The sequence below is a fragment of the Carcharodon carcharias genome, chromosome 32 (assembly GCF_017639515.1).
Source record: "Carcharodon carcharias isolate sCarCar2 chromosome 32, sCarCar2.pri, whole genome shotgun sequence".
NCBI lineage: Eukaryota > Metazoa > Chordata > Chondrichthyes > Lamniformes > Lamnidae > Carcharodon > Carcharodon carcharias.
The window spans coordinates 24,031,473-24,053,515 of NC_054498.1; the positions used below are offsets into that span (position 1 = coordinate 24,031,473).

Sequence of the window (22,043 nt, forward strand, 5' to 3'; positions counted from 1 at the left end):
TTGAAGCTCGGAGAGCTATTAGGATAGTTGTTGAGTTGCCTTGCAGGAATTATTATGTAATTTGTGACCCAACTTTTAATCAACTCAGATCTGTAGGCAGGACTGTGCCCTCAGTCTTTGTACCATGTGTGTATCCATCTTTCTGGATTGAGTTCTCAGAAACAAAAAGATACCATAATTACCATCCAATCCTTTAGGTCATTGCCCCCTTTGTAATCTATGTTAGCTGTCTGCTCCTTTTGTGTAAAGATCGATTTGTTTGGCTGACCAGATATCATGGTCTTGAGCCTCCACTGAATAGAGTACATTCTGTTCATGATAAAAGTATTTGAGCATTTCTGTTCAAATAAGCCAATAACTAACCTCATTTCTCCCCTTTCTTCACCATCTCCTACCCCACCCAGCTCGAGCAAACTGGAGCAACAGCAGCTCACCTTGCGAATAGGCACTTTATAACCTTCTGGCTTCTTTTGAGTTCAATTTCCGATCATAACCAGTGCTCCCCCTTTTTCTTAGACTGCAGGGTTTTTAAAATTCTTTCATGGGATGTGGGCATCGCCAGCAAGACCAGCATTTGTTGCCCATCCTGAATTGCTCTTGAACTGAGTAGCTTGTGTTGCCAGAGGTCACTGGTAATGGTTGTTGGCTTAGTACAGAGAGGAGAAGAGTCAATTCCCTCTTAACTCTAAATTCGCTTTATTCACGTCGTTATATCATTTACATATAGCTTATACGTCTGGTTAATTATAGACATGCAGTTTACAGCAAGTTATACAGTTTTATACCCAAAACTAGGATCTAAACACCACACACCCACTAGGTTTCTCTGACACTCCCTGAGTGGTCACAGAATATAAAAGCTAATACCCGAAAAGGAGAGCTAACGCTGGCCAGGCGTTCCATTCTCTCTCTCTTGCATCTCTACGTTGCTGGCGTAAGTTCTTCCGCTTCTGCGATGGTTGGTCTCCAGAGTTCTCGCTGCCTCCACACCCGAAATTCTCCATTCTTATACTGAATCTTATCTCTTCAATCCTGTTGGTTTAGGCTTGCTTGCCTAGTCTGTGGCATCTGCTTATTGGCTCTGTCCCAAGAACTTAGGTAGCCTTACCTCATTACTCCTTTCCTAAATAAGGATTTGTGTCTTATCACATTCCCTTTGTTTTCCAAGAAACTTTAGCTACTTTAAACCGGTCCCGTTCAGCTCAGGCTAGTGACCAGACTCAGGTTACTTCAGGTCAAAAGTTGCTTTTGCCTATGTGTCAGCAGCTCGGCTGCAGCCCCTGGCCAACACTTGCTAGGCCATTTCAGAGGGCAGTTAAGAGTCAACCACATTGCTGTGGGTCTGGAGTCACAAGTAGGCCAGACCAGGTAAGAACAGCAGATTTCATTCTCTAAAGGTGGGTTTTTACAACAGTTGATGCTAGTTTTGTGGTCACCAGCACTGAGACTAGCTTTATATTCTAGATTTATTAACTGAATTTCAATTCTACCAGCTGCTCGGGTGAGATTTGAACCCATGTCCCCAGACCATTAGCCTAGCCTGAATTACTAGTCCAGCGACATTACCACTACGCTACCATCTTCCCGTGGCTACACCACCTCTGGACATACCTTTTGTTGTTTTAGTGTTCCATTAACACCTCCTTTTGCCTCGCGTTATCATTCCTTATCAATCAATCACTCCTGATCTCCACTCTTTCATAGACCTTCCCTCACGTTCTTTGTGCACCTCACCCCTTCCAGTGTTCTGTGTCTCTTTGTTTATTTATAAACTGTTAAATTCCTAACTTCTTCCAGTCATATGAGAGGTGATTGATCTGAAATGTTAACTGTCTTCACCCACAATAGCTGCCTGACCTGCTAAGTACCTTCCAGCACTTTCTGGTTTTAATTTTGACTGCCTTGTCTTTTCCTTTGCAGAGGAGATGGCAACGTATCTCCGCTATGTGAGGCGGTTAGACTTCTTTGAAAAACCAGACTACCAGTATTTACGCACACTGTTGACAGATCTTTTTGAAAGCAAGGGCTACGCTTTTGATTATGCATACGACTGGGTTGGCAGGCAAATAGTAAGTAACAAAGCTGCTATTATGACTCTATAATCATAGAACAAATTACTCTATTGTGGTTAAGATGCCCATTCCATTAGGCACGGAGTGGACAACATTACATTTATTAACCAAAGGGAAAGCTTCTAACAAGAAGAATAAAATTCTCAATTTCAGATGTTAAACGTCTTGTAAAATAACGGCCCGTAGCTTCGGAGCTCCAGGGCATTGTAACGGGGGTGGGGGTGGGGGGGGTACCCCAAAATGCGCTGGGGAACCTGGAAGTCCCCAGGTAAGAACTGCCTGTGAATTTCAAATGTCCTTTAGGCAATTAGCTTGCGAGTGGAACCATCCGAAGGTATAATTTAAATGACAAACTTCAGATGGTTCTGACTGTCTTACTGTAAGAGTTACCCAGGAAAAGTTGGAAGAATAAAAGCAACTTCTAACTCCTGGGTAACTATTGTACTAACTCCACCCCTGACCCCCACCCCCTACCAAACCATGGAACTCATCACACCCTCCGCCAACTGACCACCCGCCGCCGCCCCCCCCCCGCCCACTCCCCTTAGTTCTACCCACTTAAACCTCACAAACCTACCTTCTCTCTGGCTTCTCAAACTGGTTGGACCTGTAAACTTACTTGCTTTAGACAGCTAGTGCCATAAAAAAGGGAGTGGGGCTTCCTTCCCTCCCACCCTGCAGCCCTCGACTGAAGGCCTCAGGAGCACCCTACACAGTTTTCGCCCCGCCTGAGTTGGAATGTCGGGCGAGAAAGGGTCGACTGGATTTCGAGATAAGAAACTAGGAGCGGAATGGCAATCCAACTCTGCCACTCCGCGGAAGTTCAGGCCCAACAATTTTTGAATTTTAAGGAAAAGACTTAAAAAGGATATGCATTTACGTAGCACCTTTAATGATGTCCTGAAATGCTTGGCAGTCAGTAAAGATTTTTGAATTGCCGTCACTGTTGTAATGTATGAAAACGTCATAGCCAATTTGTTCACAACCTGATTCCACAAACAGCAATGAGATTCGTGACTAGGTAATCTGCGTCAGTGATGTTGGTTGAGGAATAAATAATGACCAGAACGCCAGCAAAATTTCCCTGCTCATCTTTAAACAGTGCCATGGGATATTTCAACAGTACGAGAGGAAAAATGGCGTCTCACTTTAACATCCCAATTGAAATATGGCACCTCTGACAGTGCCTGCACCCCTTCAGTACTGCACTGCAGTGTCAGCTTAGATTATGTGTTGTGCTTAAATCTTTGGAAATGGGATTTAGCTCACGAACCTCTACCTCAGAGGCAAGAGTGTCACCACTGAGACATGGCTAACACCTTTTATGCCATTGTTCCTGGGGAATATTGACTGATCTACAGAACTGATCAGGCCTATCCTTGTGTTAACTGAGGGGTTGTTATCTCAGATGAGTTTTGGGTTCTGTCTTTGTTAGGAATTAAAGCAATATAAGATTGTTTTGGAACTGTGACAACTTGAATGAATTGCCCACTGACACAAACTGACAAATCAACTTAAATAGGCTAAAACTTTGCCAAGGTGTAACGGGCACAGAGAGAACCGAAATATTTAAAAATGAGGGGGTATCATTGGGCAGAGGCATTTATGAAGTGAATGGAACTATAACTGCAGGGTGGGGGTGCCTGCTGTGGGGTGCTGCACAGAATGAGACATTGGGCTGTTGGAACTTGCGGAGAAACCTCCTCATCTTGTAGAGGGGCTTCAAAAGAAAGAAGCTGGTTTCCAATTTGATGTGTTGGGTGATGAGCCAGTGGCAAGCAGACATTGGCAAGTTAGGGGCAGCAGCATTTTAATGAGCTGAAGTTGTTGGAGGGTGGAAGAGGGGAGGCCAGCCAAGAAAGCATTTGGACAGTCAAGTTTAGAGATAACAAAGGCACGCAACTTTGGAATAAGCAGGCCTGAAGGCGACAGTGAGAAGGATGATGGCTTCAGCAGCTGATGAGCAGAGGCATGTTTGGACAGTTATACCAGAGGAAGTTGGGAATCTTTGTAATGAAGTAGTGCAGATGGGTGCCTGGGGCGTGGTTTGGCTTGGCATTGCTGATGGAATTTCTCTCGCACTCTTAAGTGTTGCTGATACACAGTATAGGTCTGCCTGCAGTACAGGAGCACGGTGATGACAACTTTCTGAGGAGCTAATGGTCACTGGACCGGTAATCTGGAAAACCAGGGGTAATGCTGTACGGACCTGGTTCCGAATCCCAGCATGGCAGATGGTGGAATTTGAATCCAATAAAAACCTGGAATTAAAAAGTCTAATGATGACTGTGAAACCATTGCCAATTGTCATAAAAACCCATCTGTCCCTTAACTAACAGCATTAACAAATGGGGAAGCTACAAAGGTAACTGAATGGATGGTCTCAACCTTGATGACAAAAATTCTGAGTTTCTTGAACCTCTGTTAGAAATGGGAAGGGCGGGGTTTGGTTTAAAGAGGTACAGTAAAATCCTTATCAGCATGCTCAGGGAATGGATGGTGCCAGTTAATCTAAAATAAATGTTAATGGGGAGTTACATTACTCCTGACACAAGACAAGATGCGGCATATCTTTATTCAGGCTCAATAACCAACACTGACCCAATAACTTAATAATTTTAATGTAATACCTAAGCAGAAGTTTGCAGATTTGCAATCTTTCATTATTAGTTTTTTTTTAAAGAATGCATTATCCTAACAGTGAAAATGATCGGCTTTTAAAAACAATTGAGCCATCAGAAACTCTGGGTTATTGGGGAATTCTGATTGGTAGAGTGATGTAAAACACAAAGTTTTCTGTATTTGGTAACGGTAGGGGTTAAATTTGCTTTCCAAGATGATTGTGAGGTATTGGATGATTTTTGAAGTGGCACAGAAATTGTGTGGGGTGTTGGGGGGTTTGGGGGGGGGGTGCGGAGGCAGTGGGGAGTGGGTAGAGAATGCAGACTTTAAAAGGAAAAGAAGGTGCCAGAGGAACGAGGAAGAGACCAAATCGTCGCATGGCAGTGAGTTGTAACGTGCTTCATTTCCCATCTTATCTTTGCTATCAATGTTGTACACTTGGCAAATTTGAAGCGAGTTACAAAGAAGCTTATGTCCTATAGGAGCTGCAATCATTCACTTCCGGGAATGTTACTATGTTAGTGTTTCTTTGTCTACACCAGTGCTTACCAACCTTTTCCCACTGTGAGCCTATTTTACTGCGTGAAAGCTGCCATGAGTCCAGCGTGAGGGGGGTGGGAGAGGCTGTCATAGTGAAAGTGATGGGGGGTCGACATACTTGAGAGTGGGAGGGGGGGCGGCCACAGTCCACAGTTGTGAGTGTGGGGGAGGGGTTGCCACAGTTGTGAGTGTGGGGGAGGGGTTGCCACGGTTGCGAATGTGTGGGAGGGGCTGCCACGGTTGCGAGTGTGTGGGAGGGGCTGCCACGGTGGCGAGTGGGGGGGGAGGGGCTGCCACGGTGGCGAGTGGGGGGGGAGGGGCTGCCACGGTGGCGAGTGGGGGGGAGGGGCTGCCACGGTGGCGAGTGGGGGGGAGGGGCTGCCACGGTGGCGAGTGGGGGGGAGGGGCTGCCACGGTGGCGAGTGGGGGGGAGGGGCTGCCACGGTGGCGAGTGGGGGGGAGGGGCTGCCACGGTGGCGAGTGGGGGGGAGGGGCTGCCACGGTGGCGAGTGGGGGGGAGGGGCTGCCACGGTGGCGAGTGGGGGGGAGGGGCTGCCACGGTGGCGAGTGGGGGGGAGGGGCTGCCACGGTGGCGAGTGGGGGGGAGGGGCTGCCACGGTGGCGAGTGGGGGGGAGGGGCTGCCACGGTGGCGAGTGGGGGGGAGGGGCTGCCACGGTGGCGAGTGGGGGGGAGGGGCTGCCACGGTGGCGAGTGGGGGGGAGGGGCTGCCACGGTGGCGAGTGGGGGGGAGGGGCTGCCACGGTGGCGAGTGGGGGGGAGGGGCCGCCACGGTGGCGAGTGGGGGGGAGGGGCCGCCACGGTGGCGAGTGTGAGGGAGGGGCCGCCACGGTGGCGAGAGGGGGGGAGGGGCCGCCACGGTGGCGAGTGGGGGGGAGGGGCCGCCACGGTGGCGAGTGGGGGGGGAGGGGCCGCCACGGTGGCGAGTGGGGGGGGAGGGGCCGCCACGGTGGCGAGTGGGGGGGGAGGGGCCACCACGGTGGCGAGTGGGGGGGGAGGGGCCACCATGAAGCGGGTTGTGTGGGGTGTAATGGGGTTGGGGAGGCAATTTGTTTTTCACTAACTGATGGATGTAGTAACCAGACCTCAGAGAATGTTTCCCTTTGACACCCACTGGACTATGGTATCAAATAAAATTGTGCACGTGCATATCCTGTCTCTCAGAGCCAATCCTGGGGCTGGCCACTCCCGAGCCATCAGCATTGCTTCAAAGCTCATGTACCTAATTGCTCGGCCTGTGACCCTAGCAGAGGTCCCAACCTCTGGCTTACACTGCATTTGAGGTGGACTCAATGTCTGCCCAAATCCAGCTCCCAGTTAATTCTTTTGAATTCCTGCTTGGGCCCAGAAAGGTAAACACTGACTCTGCAGGCGTTCCGTGCTTGGACCAATTCATTTTCGTGTTAATGCAGTTGTAAATATTAATGTAAAAGCAAAATACTGCCGATTCTGGAAGTCAAACAAAAACAGAAAATGCGGAAAAACTCAGCAGGTCTGACAGCATCTGTGGAAGGGTCATACGGACTCGAAACGTTAACTTTGTTTTTCTCTCCCCACAGATGCTGTTAAATATCAACGCATCTGTTCCCAAAATGGCTTCATTCTGTTTGAGCAATTATTAAGCAGCTATTTATGGCATTCAGTTGGGTGCTACAGTAAGTAGTCAGATTGCTAGAATGAATGATGGGAGTGCCCTGAAGCTAGAATAGAGAAGAAATGAAGTTGATTATGATGAGAAAGCTAACATTGTTCAGCAATTCTAAGGAAAGATGTTGGCGTTTCTATCCGTCTAAAGTTGATGCATAAATTGTGGAAGCAGGTCTAGGATGCAGGTCTAGGTTATGTCTTGGAATGAGTAGGTACCAATTCACCTGCGCAAAAAGTGGAAAGTACGGGGCCCACTTCTCTCAAGTTTCTGGCACAGGGGAAGGGATCCTGATGGAGAAGACTTTGAACCAGATGAGATACTGCTGCTGCTGCTGGGTTTGCAGAGAGAAACATGCATGTAAGTGAGTGCACAAACACACTTGAGGTTTGCTAATAGGATACCCCCATAGAGCTGCCCTGTTCAGGGATACTGCTCAAACCGGCAATTTGGTTTTGCCCTTAATCCAGATTAAAGCTCTAGAACATTGTGCAAATTTATTATTGGGTGCAAAAGCCTCTCAGTAAAGTTTGCATTGGCGCTGAAACCATCAACATAACATATCTTATTTAATTAAACGAAATGTGAATAGGTATAGAATTAGCAACTACAGACTACAAATTAAGGTTGGGTTGCAGACGGCATAAATGTTGTTTAATGAGTGAAATCTGATTATGACCGGATGTTTGAAATTAGCACAGTGTTTGATGTTGTGCCTTTGATATTAATCTTCTATTGCTAACATCAGAAAAATAAATGGCTGTGTATATTTAACTTGTTTGCTGTTTTGGAAGGGGTGGGGAGAAGGCAGTTTGTTTTGGGGATGTAAGAACTTAAATTTCACAAACATGCCCCAGGGATCCCGATTTAAATCATAGGTTCATTTTATATGTGCACAGTTGCTCAGTCAGCAATCCTATTTTGTATATGATTAATTCAGGCTCTGCAACTCCTGTCAGATCTGTAAATAGATACTTAAGTAAAAACAGTCAGAGGCATATGATGGAGAGGGTTGGTGCTCCAATTATGCTCAGAATGCTTGGAAATGTATTTTAAGCCTCCGTGATTCTGAATGTAGTAACTTTCCAATCTTAACACACTAACTGAGGAGAGGCATCAAGGAATCTGATTTCACTCAAGAGTCTCTCAGGGGTCCCAGGGGTCTCTCAAATTGAGAGGGGCTGACAGGAGGCTGGGGATGGGAAAAATACCACAGGTTTAATCATTATGCTATGCTATCCCATCTCATCACAGCTGCCTTAGTTTGGGTGGCTACTGGGAGCCTTGGATCAGGTAGGCTAATCCAATGGTCTGCAGTGTAAAGAAGAAAATAGTTTATTTTAGGTAAATTGCGTAGAATTTACAGCACAGGAACAGGCCACTTAACCCAATCCATGCTGGTGTTAATATTCCACATGAGCTTCCTCTCACCCTATATCATCTAACCCTATCACATTTCCTTCTATTCCTTTCTCTCTCATGTACTCATCTAGTTTATTCTCAAAGGCATCTTTGTTACTGGCCTCAGCTACCCCATGTGGTGGCAAATTTCACATTCTAGGTGAAGTTTTTTGATTAGATATTTTAGTGACTGTCAAATGTTTAGAATTTACTTTGAAAGCATTCTGAAGCCAAACTGCAGATCTAGCTCCAATATATAATTATATGTAATGTTTTTCCAATTATTTCAATGCTTTAACTCTTACAACACTGCTAGTGAAAGAAATTGTTTCAATTGCATCTTTGTTTCTTTGTTGTTAAGATAATTTGACGTGGGCTTAGATTGCCTGAAAGCAACCATCAAAGAGTTTGAATTGGTTACTCCAAACTGACATTGGGAAAAATGCAGTGCTGACTGAAAAATTGGTCTTTGGAGGCAGTCTCCAGTAAAAGATGAATTTTTCAAGATGTGTGAATCTTGAACTCCATAAGTTGCATCTGCAGGCCTGGTGAATGATGCCACATGCACAATGGGATTTTATATTAGCTTTGACTTTCATAAATATCAAGGACTTCCCCAATAACTTTTGTCGCAACACCAATTTTAAATGGGTCTTTGGCAGAACGTCCATGTGACAAATATGAAGCAGTTCTTTGTTAGTCTGGTAGCTATCCCCTTAAATCAAGTGTCACACTAAAGACCTTAAAAGACAACCTGCGTATCCTCCGCCTATATAAAAGCAAAATACTGCGGATGCTGGAAATCTAGAACAAAAACAAAAATACCTGGAAAAACTCAACAGGTCTGACAACATTTGCAGAGAGGGATACAGTTGATGTTTTGAGTCCATTTGACCCTTCATCAGAACTAAGAAATATAGAAATGAAATGAAATATAAGCTGGTAGAGGGGGTTCGGACAGGTAGAGCTCAATAGGGGGCCAGTGATAGGTGGAGGCCAAGAAGAGATTGCCAAAGATGTCATAGACAAAAGGACAAAGGGGTGTTGATGGTGGTGATATTATCTTAAGGATGTGCTAATGGGGACATTAAGAGTAACAAGCAGGACAAGCTAGTGGCAGATGGCCCTAGGGGTGTGGGGTCATCATCACCACCTTTTAGCCCATTTCGATCCCTTCCCCCCACCCCACCCCCACTAGGGCCATCTGCCACTAGCTTGCTTTCCTTAATGTCCCCATTAGCACATCCTTTAGATAATACCACACCCCTTTGTCCTTTTGTCTGTGACATCTTTGGCAGTCTTCTTGGCCTCCACCTATCACTGGCCCCCTGTCAAGCTCTACCTGTCCCACCCCCCTCTACCAGCTTATATTTCATCTCATTTCTATATTTCTTAGTTCTGATGAAGGGTCATACGGACTCGAAACATCAACTGTATCCCTCTTCGCAGATGGTGTTAGACCTGCTGAGTTTTTCCAGGTATTTTTGTTTTTGTTCTAACCTCCGCCTATGTTGCATGCGCTGCAAAATTTGTGGTTCATTTTCTTTTCCCATAATAGTTTTGTGAGAGAACTGAACCCCTGTGGTTTTCAAGCACATAGACTTTGTAAACATGGCATCCTGTTGCTTTTTGAATCGAGTCTGGACTGTTAAGAATTTCTAACAAGTTTTGGCCACAGGTTGAGGGCTTTCAAATAAAGCAAACAGAGCACAGTTTTCCAGGTGTATTTGAATAAGCTCTAACCTTCATAGGAAGATAGATTTTAGTTGGTTGCCCCCACCCCACCCAGCTCACAAGGAGACATGCAGGACGAAGCTGTGTATATAGACACTCAGGTTAGTATTTAAATTTGTGACCTCTTTCCCTTTGGGGGAAAGGGAGAGAATTTCTACTGTAAATCTATTTTTAACCATCAAATGTTATATAATGTTCATTATTAATAAAAAAAAATTTGCACAAAAGTTTAAAACTGGAATGAGGACTCGTGTTGCCTTGATGATCAAAGATAGATCTTGTAGAGAAATAAATATTGCGTGACCAATGTTTTCTGCTCAGCGTCCCTGTTGGTTACTGAGCATTTACCCAAGTAGTAAAACTCTCTTAATTAGTCCTTTGGGAAGTTGGGATCTTAGGTGTAACTACCTAATCCGAAATAAAGAGAGTACAGAAAACCCAAAAATAAAATAATCCTCACAATTGGATTGGCTGACATTAACCTAGGAAGACATTCTTGATTAAGTTTAATGGAGAATTGAATGATTTCAGTTCCCTTCACTTCCCATGCCCTCTCTCGCCCACCCCACCTCCCACCGCAACCCTCCCTGCACCCCCCCCCAAAAAAAAGCTATTGTGGAAAGCTCAAGTAGTTAAGAAAGTTGCTTTGCATCACTGGTGTTGCAGAAGGTGTAGATGGCCCAGACTTTTTCCTAGTGATGTAACCAGTTTAATGGCCTGAATTTCACGATCGGTGACAAAGTGATGATGTTTGCTCCCGAATCTGAAAGCTGCCCATGAAGATCTAGTGATCTCTGCGGTCTGTACTTTCCCTTTACCAATGTCAGTTTGAATCTGGCACCAAGTCGAGGAGATCTCCAGGTGTCGGCAACAGTGATGTCATCAAACAGGGTAAGCAGCCAGTCCCACAGACAGCAAACCAGGAAGTAAAAACCATTCAATTTTTAACTTCTAATTTAAAATTTGAGAGCACAATAAATGATTGGTCTTTGCATGTGGGATTAAGGTAGAAACTAAATATCACAATTTTTTTGAAAATGGATTTATAACTGATTTTTTAAATCAAAATTGAGAAATTTGATATTCCACCGATTTAAGTTTTTCAGGTACAGTAAAGCTATTCATTAATTATGAGCTTAATATGCAATTAAAAGCCCGATTACACCTTATCTAATGAGATATAACTTAAGGGTTCTGACAACAAGTTTTGTCAGTTCAGTGATTTCTACTTTAGCCGCATAACCTGTGTGGAATCTCTGACAGCAACTTCTGGATGTCCGCTTTTAACTGCACATTTACAGATGTCTGAAGCAGTTTCACTGTCATTAAAACCATAGAACCTGGACCTGTTCTGCATTAAACCACTAAGTGGAAAAACTTACAGGAGACTGTATTTTCTCAGATTCTTTGAGTGGACAAGGTCGGTGGATAGATTTACTTTGCAGTTGATATGCCTCCTGTCCCCAGTACACAAAGCAATGTCAAACTAGGAAACTCTTGAGAATGCTGTAGCTCACTGCTGCTGCGTCCTTTTGAAACGATGTGGCAAGCTACAGGGAGAAGAGACCAAGAGTTAGACAGCCGATATGAGCAGCTTCAATATGTAAATTAACTCAGCTTCTGTTGAATAATGATAAGGCAGAGACTGGACTGTGGGTGAAGCAACTTGTGGAAAAGGAGGTTACAGGTTATTTTGATCTGGACCTAACCCACCTTTGTTTATGTCCCACAGCCCACGCCGGTCGGACCCAGTCACGGGGATCATGGAGTAGGAAGAGAAAGCCACGCACACCGAGAAAAAGCCACGCATCAGCAGCCACTCCGAAACCAGGTCTGTACAAGTCTGGTTTGTTTCAATCTTTGTCAAGCCTACTGGTTTTCCATTGACTCTTTGGCCCCTTCCTGTTGCAAAACAGTGACCATTCAGAAGCTGAATTTACCTAATCTACTGAAAAAATAGTGTAAAAGGTTAAACACGTTACTCAAAAATATGAATGAAATAGTGCTGAAATCCACTTTTTTTTAAGAATTCCCCACATATGAGTAATAACAAAAAAACTTATCTAATTTTGTGTTCCAATTTGATGGGGCTCTCCATTTCTAATTTCTTTCTATAATGCGTTCACTCAGCCAATGACAGTTACAGGGATGGGAACTGTATCATTTCAGGCCCTCAACATCAGTAAGATGGCATTGAACTGCAGACGTTGGTCTTGGCTTGGTATGCAACTGGCACTGATTTCCCACTCCACCAGCAAGAACTGGACCCTATCCTAGTTCAACAGTTTCCTCATCAAGCCATTTGTTGATGTCCCGTTAACTGGTCATGAGTAGAGTGTCTCCTCCAAAGAGTTGGAATGGCAGATCTTTGGCGCTCTGATGCAGGTGAAACCCGCATTAAGCAAACCATTGCTTTGCCAATTTATCCTGAATAGAACATCACTTGCTATTTGAACCGCTGCAAAGTTTCATGGGTGAACGCTGCTATTTATGAACAATTAATCAATTAAGTTGCTGTGGTGCATTATTAGGTATGTCAGTAATCATGTGTGCTTTCAAAAAGATTAATTTGCATTTCAATTTTAGGCTCAATAGTTTCAAGAGAACATACCAGCCATCTCAATTTCTGACCTTTTCACAAAAACCCGCTATGTATTTTATTTGGATTCCACCAGGCATTTAAATTCTTTAACATTTTTCTTTCCTCATCCTCTTTGCTGTCTAGTCTTTTCCTAAGATAGGTTGTTCTGCTGGGAAGTCAAAGTTTCTTCCTAGCCAAGAGCGTGAGTCCTGATGGTTGTGTAGCCTTCCTGGTGCCAGAGTTAGGACATCTCCTCGGGGCTGGAGAGGAACTTGGGAAAGGGAGAGAAAGGATCCAGTTGTCGTGGTCCACGTGGGTACCAACAACAGGCTAAGAAAGAGGCTCTGCTGAGGGAGTATAAGCAGCTAGGGATTAAATTAAAAAACAGAACCACAAAAGTAGTAATCTCTGGATTACTACCTGAGCCACAAGCAAATCGGCATAGGGTAAATGAGGTAGAATTGAATGTGCGGCCCAAAGTTAGGTGTGAGATAAATGGGTTTCAATTCATGGGACACTGGCATCAGTGCGGGAGAAAGAGGGAGCTGTACAGTTGGGATAGGCTTCACCTGAATCATGCAACTGGGGCTGTAGACTGGGCTTTAAACTAAATAGTTGGAGGGAGGATTCACATGAGGGGAGATTTGGAAAGTTAAAGAGAAAAGACAAGGCAATAGACCAGTACGATGATACCGGTGCTAATAACCAGGGTGCACCAGTAAATAAGGTCAGAGTAGGGAGAAATGGTAAAAAGACAGAATTGAAGGCTCTTTATTGGAATGCACACAGTTTTTGTAACAAGATGAATGAATTGATCGCACAAATAAGAATAAATGAGTATGATAGCCATTACATGGTTGCAAGGTGACCAAGGCTGGGAACTGAATACTCAAAGATATTTGCCATTTCGGACTGAGAGGATGAAAGGAAAAGGGGGTGGGCTAGCACTGTTAATAAAGGATGAGATCAGTACAGTGGTGAGAAATGATCTTCACTTCGAAGATCAACATGTAGAATCAGTTTGGGTGGAGATGGAAAATAGCAAAGGAAAGAAGTCATTAGTAGGAGTGGTTTATAGACTCCCTGAAGTAGCTACATTGAAGGCGAAGAATATAAGTCAAGAAATGATAGGAGTTTGTAAGAAATGTTTTGCAATAAATCATAGATGATTTTAATCTTCATGTATATTGGATGAAATAAATTGACAAAGGTAGCCTGGAGGATGAGTGCATAGAGTCTATTCTGGACGGTTTCTTAGAATAAGCAGATACATGGGAACACCACTACCTGGAAGTTTCCCTCCAAGCCACTCAACATCCCAACTTGAAAATAAATCACCATTCCTTCACTGTCATTGGGTCAAAATCCTGGAACTCACTCCCTAACTGCACTATTAGTGTAGCTACACCACAGGGACTGCAGCGGTTCAAGAAGGCAGCTCAACACCACCTTCTCAAAGGCAATGAGAGACGAGCAATAAATGCTGGCCTAGCCAGTGATGCCCTGATTCCGTAAAAGAATTTTTAAAAAAACATGTCCTAGAACCAAACAGAATAGGCTATTTTGGGCCTCATTATATGTAATGAGACAGGATTAATTAATAGCCTCATAGTAAAGGATCTTCTAGGTAAGAGTGAAATAATATGACAGAATGCCTCATTCAGTTTGAAGGTGAGAAATTTGGGTCTGAAACTACTTGCTTTAAACTTAAATAAAGGCAATAACAAGGGTGGTAAGAAAGAGTTGGCTAAAGTGGAATGGGAAAATAGGTTAAAAGGTAGTAGGGTTGCGATGCAGTGGCAGACATTTAAGGAGATATTTCATGCTCTCAACCGAGAAATACTCTACTGAGGAAGAAGTACTCTATGAGAAGGATGCCCTATCCGAGGCTAACTAAGTAAGCAAAGGTAGTATAAAATTGAAAGAAAGGATGTACAGTATTGCAAAGGTTAGTTGTAGGCCAGAAGATTGGAAAAATTTAGAAACAGCAAAAGATAAATTAAAAAATAATAGGAGAAATTAGAGTGCGAGTTTAAACTATTAAGAAATATAAAAACAGCCAGTAAAGCCTTCTGAAAATATACAAAAAGGAAAAGAATTAGCATTGGTTAGAGGGTGAGACTGGGAAGTTAATAATGGGAAACAAGGAAATGGCAGAGACTTTGAACAGGTATTTTGTACCTGTCTTCATAGTAGAAGACACAAAAACCACTCCAAGAATAGTAGAAAATCAAGAGGCAAAAGATAGGAAGGAACTTAAAACAATCACAGTCACTAGAGAAAAAGTGGTAAGAAAACTAATGGGACTAAAGACTGACAAGTCCCCTGGACCTCATGGCCTGCTTACTAAGGACTTAAAAGAGCTGGCTGCAGAGATAGTGGATGCATGCATTGTAATCTTTTAAAATTCGCATGATCCTGGAAAGGTCCCAGTGGATTCCAAACCACAAATGTGACACCTCTATTCAAGAAAGGAGGGAGACAAAACAGGAAATCATAGCCCAGTTAGCCCAATGTCTGTCATTGGGTAAATGCTAGAATCCATTATTAAGCAAATAGCAGGATATTTAGAAAATCATAATACAACCAATTATTGTCAACATGGTTTTGTGAAAGGGAAATCTCATTTGACAAATTTATTAGAGTTCTTTGAAGTATAACAAGCAGGATGGATAAAGAGGAACCAGTAGATGTGATGTATTTGGCGTTCCAAAAGGCATTGGACAAGGTGCCGAATGAAAGGTTAATACACAAGATAAGAGCTCATCGTGTTGGGGACAATATATCAGCATGAATAGAGGATTTAAATAGTTAAATTAGCTATTAACAGGCTAATAGTAGCCTGTTAGTTGGCTACTAACAGGAAACAGAAATGTGGAGCAATTTCTTCTCTGAGGGTCTTTAGTCTCTGGGATTCTCTTCCACAGAGAGCAGTGGAAGCTGGATCATTGAATATATTCAAGGCTGAGTTAGAAGAATTTTTGATTGCTGAGGGAGTCGTGGGTTATGGGGAAATGTGGAGCCTGAATAAATAGGTAATTTTCAGGTTGGCAAACTATAACTAGTGGGGTGCTGCAGTAACCAGTGTTGGGGTCTCAACTATTTATGATACATATTAATGATTTGGATGAAGGAACTGCCTCTTGTAGCCAAATTGGCTGATGATACAAAGATAAGAAGGAAAGCAAGTTGTGAGGAGAACGCAGAGTCTGCAAAGGGATATAGGTTGAGTGAGTGGGCAAAAATTTGGCGGATGGAGTCTAATGTAGGAAAATATGAGGTTGTCCACTTTAATGGGAAGAATAGAAATGCAGAGTATTATTTAAATGGACAGAGACGGCAGAATGCTGTAGTATAGAGGGATCTGGGTGTCCTTGTACATGAATCACAAAATGTTAGCATGCAGGTACAGCAAGTAATTAGGAAGGCAAATGGAGTGTTGGCCTTTATTGCAAGGGGGGGATGGAGAATAAAAGTGAGGAAGTCTTGATATAATGTTCAGGGCATTGGTGAGACCCCACATGGAGCACTATGTGCAGTTTTGCTCTCCTTACTTAAGGAGAGATATACTTGAGTTGGAGGCAGCTCAGAAAATATTCACGAGGTTAATCCCAAGGATGAAGGGGATTGCCTTATGGGGAAAGGTTGGGCCTACACTCATTGGAATTTAAAAGAATGAGAGATGATATTGAAATATAAGATTCTGAGGGTAGATACTGAGAGGATGTTTCCTCTGATGGAGAAATCTAGAACTAGGGGGCACTGTTTAAAGATAAGGGGTCTCCCATTTAAATGGAAATGAGGAGGAATTTCTTCTCTGAGGCTAACTAGTCTCTGGGATTCTCTTCCACAGAGAGCAGTGGAGACTGAGTCATTGAATATATTCAAGGCTGAGTTAGACAGGTTTTTGATCACCAAGGGAGTTGAAGATAATGGGGGACAGGCAGGAAAGGACACAATCAGCTCAGCCATGATCTTATCAAATGGCGGAGCAGGCTCGTGAGACTGAATGGCCTACTCCTCCTACGTCTTATGATCTATCTGTACACCTATTGATGGGAAATATAATGTGGTATGTCCTCTTGTTTATCTTGAATTGTGAGGGAGAGGGTGAATTCCCCACCTCCACCTCCACCACCACCGTAACTTCAGAATCACGGTAAACGTTTGCAACTGGAGTTCTTGTGGAAGTTACATCAGCAGAGTCCCAAGGAAGTTCAGCCCTGAATCTCTGCTGGGGTCAGGAAATCATCTTGCTTTCTGCCATCCCTGTTGCAATCTTCTTTTTAAAAAGAAATAATTCATCATAGCAGATTTTTGATTTTCTTCAAAATTTGCAATGGCAAAACTGTGCCTCATGACATACCTAAGAACTGCATCATTTGTGCTTTGCTTATCAGTTTACTAATCCCTGATGACTAACTTTTTGTTTCACTGCTTTGCTTGGGCCTGCTGTGCTGCATGGATCCCACAATTGTCACCCTTCCCCTTGTGTTGTAATCAATGAGTAGACAGGAGGAGCTGACCGCAGAGGAGCATGGGAAATTCAGCCAAATCGGCAGCAAAATCCTTCATACCTGACCTCCCAGCTGGCATCTGACAGACACGGAGGCTCAGTCCAGGTATAACATCATCTTGTGTGATTCATTACCGGATGGGGATTTACTGTTCAGGGTTAAAGCCAATACATGATGCTCTGTGCCTCCCTGCAGGGTTGTCCCAAGCTTCTGCCTTTGTGAACCAGATTTGCTTTAGACTTCTAAAGTGATGGGGGTGAGGACAGACCTCCCAGTAAATTGTAAATTCTAAGGCAGCCAAGTTGATTCAACTAAGTGTCAAGTGCCTTACAGGAGTGCCAAGTGAACAAAGAAAAGTAGGAAAGCTATATTTTTGTCATGCCTTTCACAGCGTCAGAACATCCAGTAGTGTCTCTACAGGCAGTGAAGTACTTGGAAGTGTCGTCACTGTTGTAACGGAGGAAATACAGCAGCCAATTTGCACACAGTAAGCTCCCAGAAAAAGCAGTGTGATAATGATCAGATAATATGTTTTAATAATGTTGGTTGAGAGATAAATATTGGCCAAGACCAGGAAGAATCCCTGCTGCTCTTTTCCAAACTGGTGCCTTTGGATTTTTTATATCCATCTGAGTGGGCAGATGGGGCTTTGGTGTAACATCTCATCCAAAAGACAGCACCTCTAACAGGGTTGCAGTTTTCAATACTACACTGAGGTGTCACCCTAGATTTTGTGTTCAGTTCTCAGTTCTCTGAAATGAGACTCACCCATAACCTTCTGACTCAGGTGATGGCTAAACAGTATAACTGTCAGCAATAGAGATGGACACAATGGGAGCGTTAGCTAAAGGGGGAAAAGGGAGAGCATAGGGAGCTGATAGTACATGCTTATGAAGGCCTAAACAAAGAAAATGAATAGTACTATGAAACTGCTTCAAGGTAAGATTATCCTGAAATATTCCTTTTGTTATATTTTTCTAATATACTAACAGCAACAATCCTTTACTCTTCACTTGACATAAATCCTCTTGGTGTCAGCCTACTGTGTTCTGTTCATGCAGCAAACCACTGCTCTGTCCTCTTAATAAAGTGAATACAAAATAGAAATACCTTTTAAGCAGCTTCCTGACAAGCAGTTCAATGTAAAAATGGGTTGTTTATGCTCACCTCAGAAAGCAGACAGTACTTCTTTTCTGAATGGAGAGCTGTGACTAGTGGTGTTCCACAGGGATCAGTGCTGGTACCTTTGCTGTTTGTAGTATACGTAAATTATTTGGAGGAAAATGTAACAGGGCTAATTAGTAAGTTTGCAGATGACACTAATGTTGGAGGAGTTGCAGATAGTGAAGAGGATTGTCGAAGGATACAACGGGATATAGATCGGTTGGAGACTTGGGCGGAGAAATGGCAGATGGAGTTTAATCTAGACAAATGCGAGGTAATGCATTTTGGAAGGTCTAATACAGGCAGGAATTATACAGCAAATGGCAGAACCCTTAAGTGCATCGACGGGCAGAAGGATCTGGGTGTACAGGTCCACAGGTCACTGAAAGTGGCAATGCAGGTGGATAAGGTAGTCAGGAAGGCATATGGCATGCTTGCTTTCATTGGCAGGAGTATAAAAGCTGGGAAGTCATGCTGCAGCTGTATAGAACCTTGGTTAGGCCACACTTGGAATATTGCATGCAATTCTGGGCCACAGTACCAGAAGGATATGGAGGCGTTGGAGAGGGTGCAGAGGAGGTTTACCAGGATGCTGCCTGGTCTGGAGGTTATTGGCTATGAGGAGAGATTGGAGAAACTCGGATTGTTCTCACCAGAGCGACAGAGATTGAGGGGCGACTTGATAGAAGTTTACAAAATTATGAGTGGCATGGACAGAGTAGATAAAAGCTTTTTCCGAGGGTGGAAGAGTCAATTACTTGGGCACATAGATTTAAGGTGAGAGGAGAAAACTTTAGAGGAGATGTGTGGAGCAAGTTTTTTTACGCAGAGTGTAGTGAGTGTCTGGAATTCGCTGCCAGAGGTGGTGGAGGAAGCAGGTACGCTAGTGGTGTTTAAGAGGCAGCTTAACAAATAATGAATAGGATGGGAATAGAGGGATACGGACCCCGGAAGTGCAAAATGTTTTAGTTTGACAGACAATATGATCGGCGCAGGCTTGGAGGGCCGAAGGGCCTGTTCCTGTGCTGTACTTTTCTTCATACGGACTCGAAACGTTAACTGTGTTCCTCTCCGCAGATGCTGCCAGACCTGCTGAGTTTTTCCAGGTATTTTTATTTTTGTTTTGGATTTCCAGCATCCACAGTTTTTTGCTTTTATCTGTACTTTTCTTTGTTGTTCTTCTTTGTTCTGATAATACGTGCTGGCGTTCCAATGTACTGTTTGCACCAGTCCTCGGCTAGAATGTGAACACCGAGTCACTGCTGACACCGGAAGGATGTATATGTTACATATTAGGATATAATGCTAGCTTGGCACAATCAAGTTCATCCCTGTACATAAATGAGCAGCTACTAGTATTTGAGCACCAAATCAGAAGAGAATTGGCTTTCTTTTTGATGCTATAAACAAAGCAGGTAGCGGCTTTCCAAAAGTTCGCAATTTTGCCATTGCCTTTCTGCCTCCATTAGGTTGTAGCGATGAAATAAAACTCAGTGACAGCCAAAAATAAGAATTGCCTCAAGCCCTACCAATTGTGCCCATAGAGGAATTGAAGCAGATTTTGGAGGATGTAAAAGGCAGCATCACTCCAATTCAGGATATTAATGCTTTTTTTTTAAACCACTAATGTGCGCAGTGGCTGACACGCATGCGGTTTCTCTAAAACCCAATTTAAAAAATAACTATTTCCTCAGTTTTCTATCCGTATAGAAGGGGTGCGAGAGGTTGAGTTGCATGTTTGACAGGGGCCATGTGCTTTGGCAAGATTTCTCCCTCCCAATACACGCATACACACAGTGCAAAGGCAAGCTATGTCGCCACAGCGGCAAACTCCAGGTGTGCGAGACTTGCATTCAGAAGACAATTCATACAGTAACTGGAGTCTTGCTGCCATTCTGCTTAGTTTAGACACGTTATCTTCTGCTCCCAGGTCTGTCTATTGGCAATCCTGCTGTGAACGGGACCCGCATTAATTGTTTATATTTTTATGACTCTAAAATAGTGCACATTGCCTGAGAAAGACGGGGAGAAAGATGGCGTAACAATGTCCATCAAGTAAATCACAGCAGTGTTAACACTCTCACAGTTGGCAATGTGATCTTCACCTGTGTAAATTTCTTCTCATCTTTCTCAAAAGGTGGTCAGCTCCACGAATGGCGAGCTCAATGTTGATGACCCAACAGCAGCACACTCCAGTGCACCAATCGCAGCCCAGCCAGAGGTGGAACTTTCGGAAGATACCAAGTATGTGCCCTATGATACATTGTGCACTCTCATGCCTGGTGAATGCTCCACCTTACACTATTCATTACAGCCATTTTGTTGGCTGTTGCAGTATCGGTGTAGACCTGTTCAATTGTAGAATATTTGACTAAAGGCTCCAGCGGAGCTCAGAGATTCAGCGGCAAGTGGATTTTTTAAGCCAGTTTAAGTTTTCTGTTCAGTTCAGCTTATGAGGTTTGAAGTTGAGAATGGAAATTTTAATTGGTTATTTTTCTAAAGTCATGGTTTCTGATTCACCTTCCCCCTACTTCCCAACTCATCCCATGCAACAACACTTGGTTATGAAAGAAACTAATGAAGCAGCACTTTGACTAAAAGGGCAACTTTTCACTTGCTTCCTGGTAGAAGTGCATCGATATGACTTACTGATCAGCAAACCAATGGTGTGATCTTCCACTTGACAGTTCAACAGAGCAATGGGAATGCACCCTGAATTTCTGCATTACTCTGCCATGCTTGCATGTGTAACCTACAACTCCAAGGTGAAAGTTAGCATGTTAAAGCAATCATTGCACTCCTTATGTCACCCAATATCTCTGGGCATTGTGCCAAATACCCCAGCCCCACTAAGTTGTCTGAAATGGGAGGATTCTTTTCCACATATTTCCCAAGTTTATTATATGTTCCAAGACTAAAGCTAGTCACTTCCATTATGCTAACAACTGTGGGCATTTATCAGTGATGCTTTTTTTATGATGGATTCTGAAAGTGTGGAGCATTAACCGTCATTGAAATGTATCTGGCTGATTACTGCATGCACGGCAGACTGTACTGTAACTCACGCGGATGGAGCAGCAGTTTCCCATAATCCTTTTAACCCTTTCACTGTCTCATTCGGTTAATATTGACGCTTTTCCCTATTGTGAGTTCTTAGTTGAATGTTTTCAAATTAGTGTTAGATGCTTGTTCTGATTGGAGCAGCATTGATGAAAAAGGATCTGGATAACCCAATAACAGACTGAGCATGGCTTCCAATGGCTAAAGGTTCTACCACCTTAACACAGAATCTGCAGTATTGTTCATCATTACAGAGGAAAGAGTCATTCATCTCAGGCTTTTGTCTCTAAGGCTAATTTTCATCAATAATTTATGGCTTGTAAATGCCAACTGTAGTTCAGGGAATCAAAGGCAGCTGAAGGCTTAACACCTGAGAATATCTCTTTGACAAAGTGGGTGCATAGTAAAACATCTCGATGTTCACTGGATCCCTTATTTTACAGTTGGCTGAATGCAGCTACTATGGGGGAAAGCAAAAAAAATATAGCTTTGGGAAACCATGTGCTTTACCAACATAAACTAAATGTAAATTCAAAAATGAAGATGGCTGAATCAAGTTGGTATCTGCAGTGAGCTACTGGATTAAGTTTGTTGGTGTTCCATGCACACAGTGAAAAGATTCATTTTCACCTGTTTATTCCATTAATGCCTATCATTGTGTATAGGCACAGAAGAGGTAACTTTGTTG

At 43.5% G+C, this 22,043-nt stretch overlaps 1 protein-coding gene across 5 annotated transcripts in view; it reads left to right on the forward strand.

The window, feature by feature from the left end:
* LOC121271993 (casein kinase I-like) overlaps positions 1-22,043 on the forward strand; it is a 212,200-nt gene that overhangs the window by 150,513 nt on the left and 39,644 nt on the right. For 4 of the 5 annotated variants that reach the window (XM_041178281.1, XM_041178280.1, XM_041178282.1 and 1 more), the window contains 4 exons: positions 1,921-2,069; positions 11,766-11,864; positions 17,126-17,236; positions 20,433-20,539. In XM_041178281.1, the coding sequence (XP_041034215.1) occupies positions 1,921-2,069; positions 11,766-11,864; positions 17,126-17,236; positions 20,433-20,539 (466 nt within the window). The remainder of the gene's footprint in view (positions 1-1,920; positions 2,070-11,765; positions 11,865-17,125; positions 17,237-20,432; positions 20,540-22,043) is intronic. The other variant, XM_041178283.1, reaches the window with a different exon arrangement.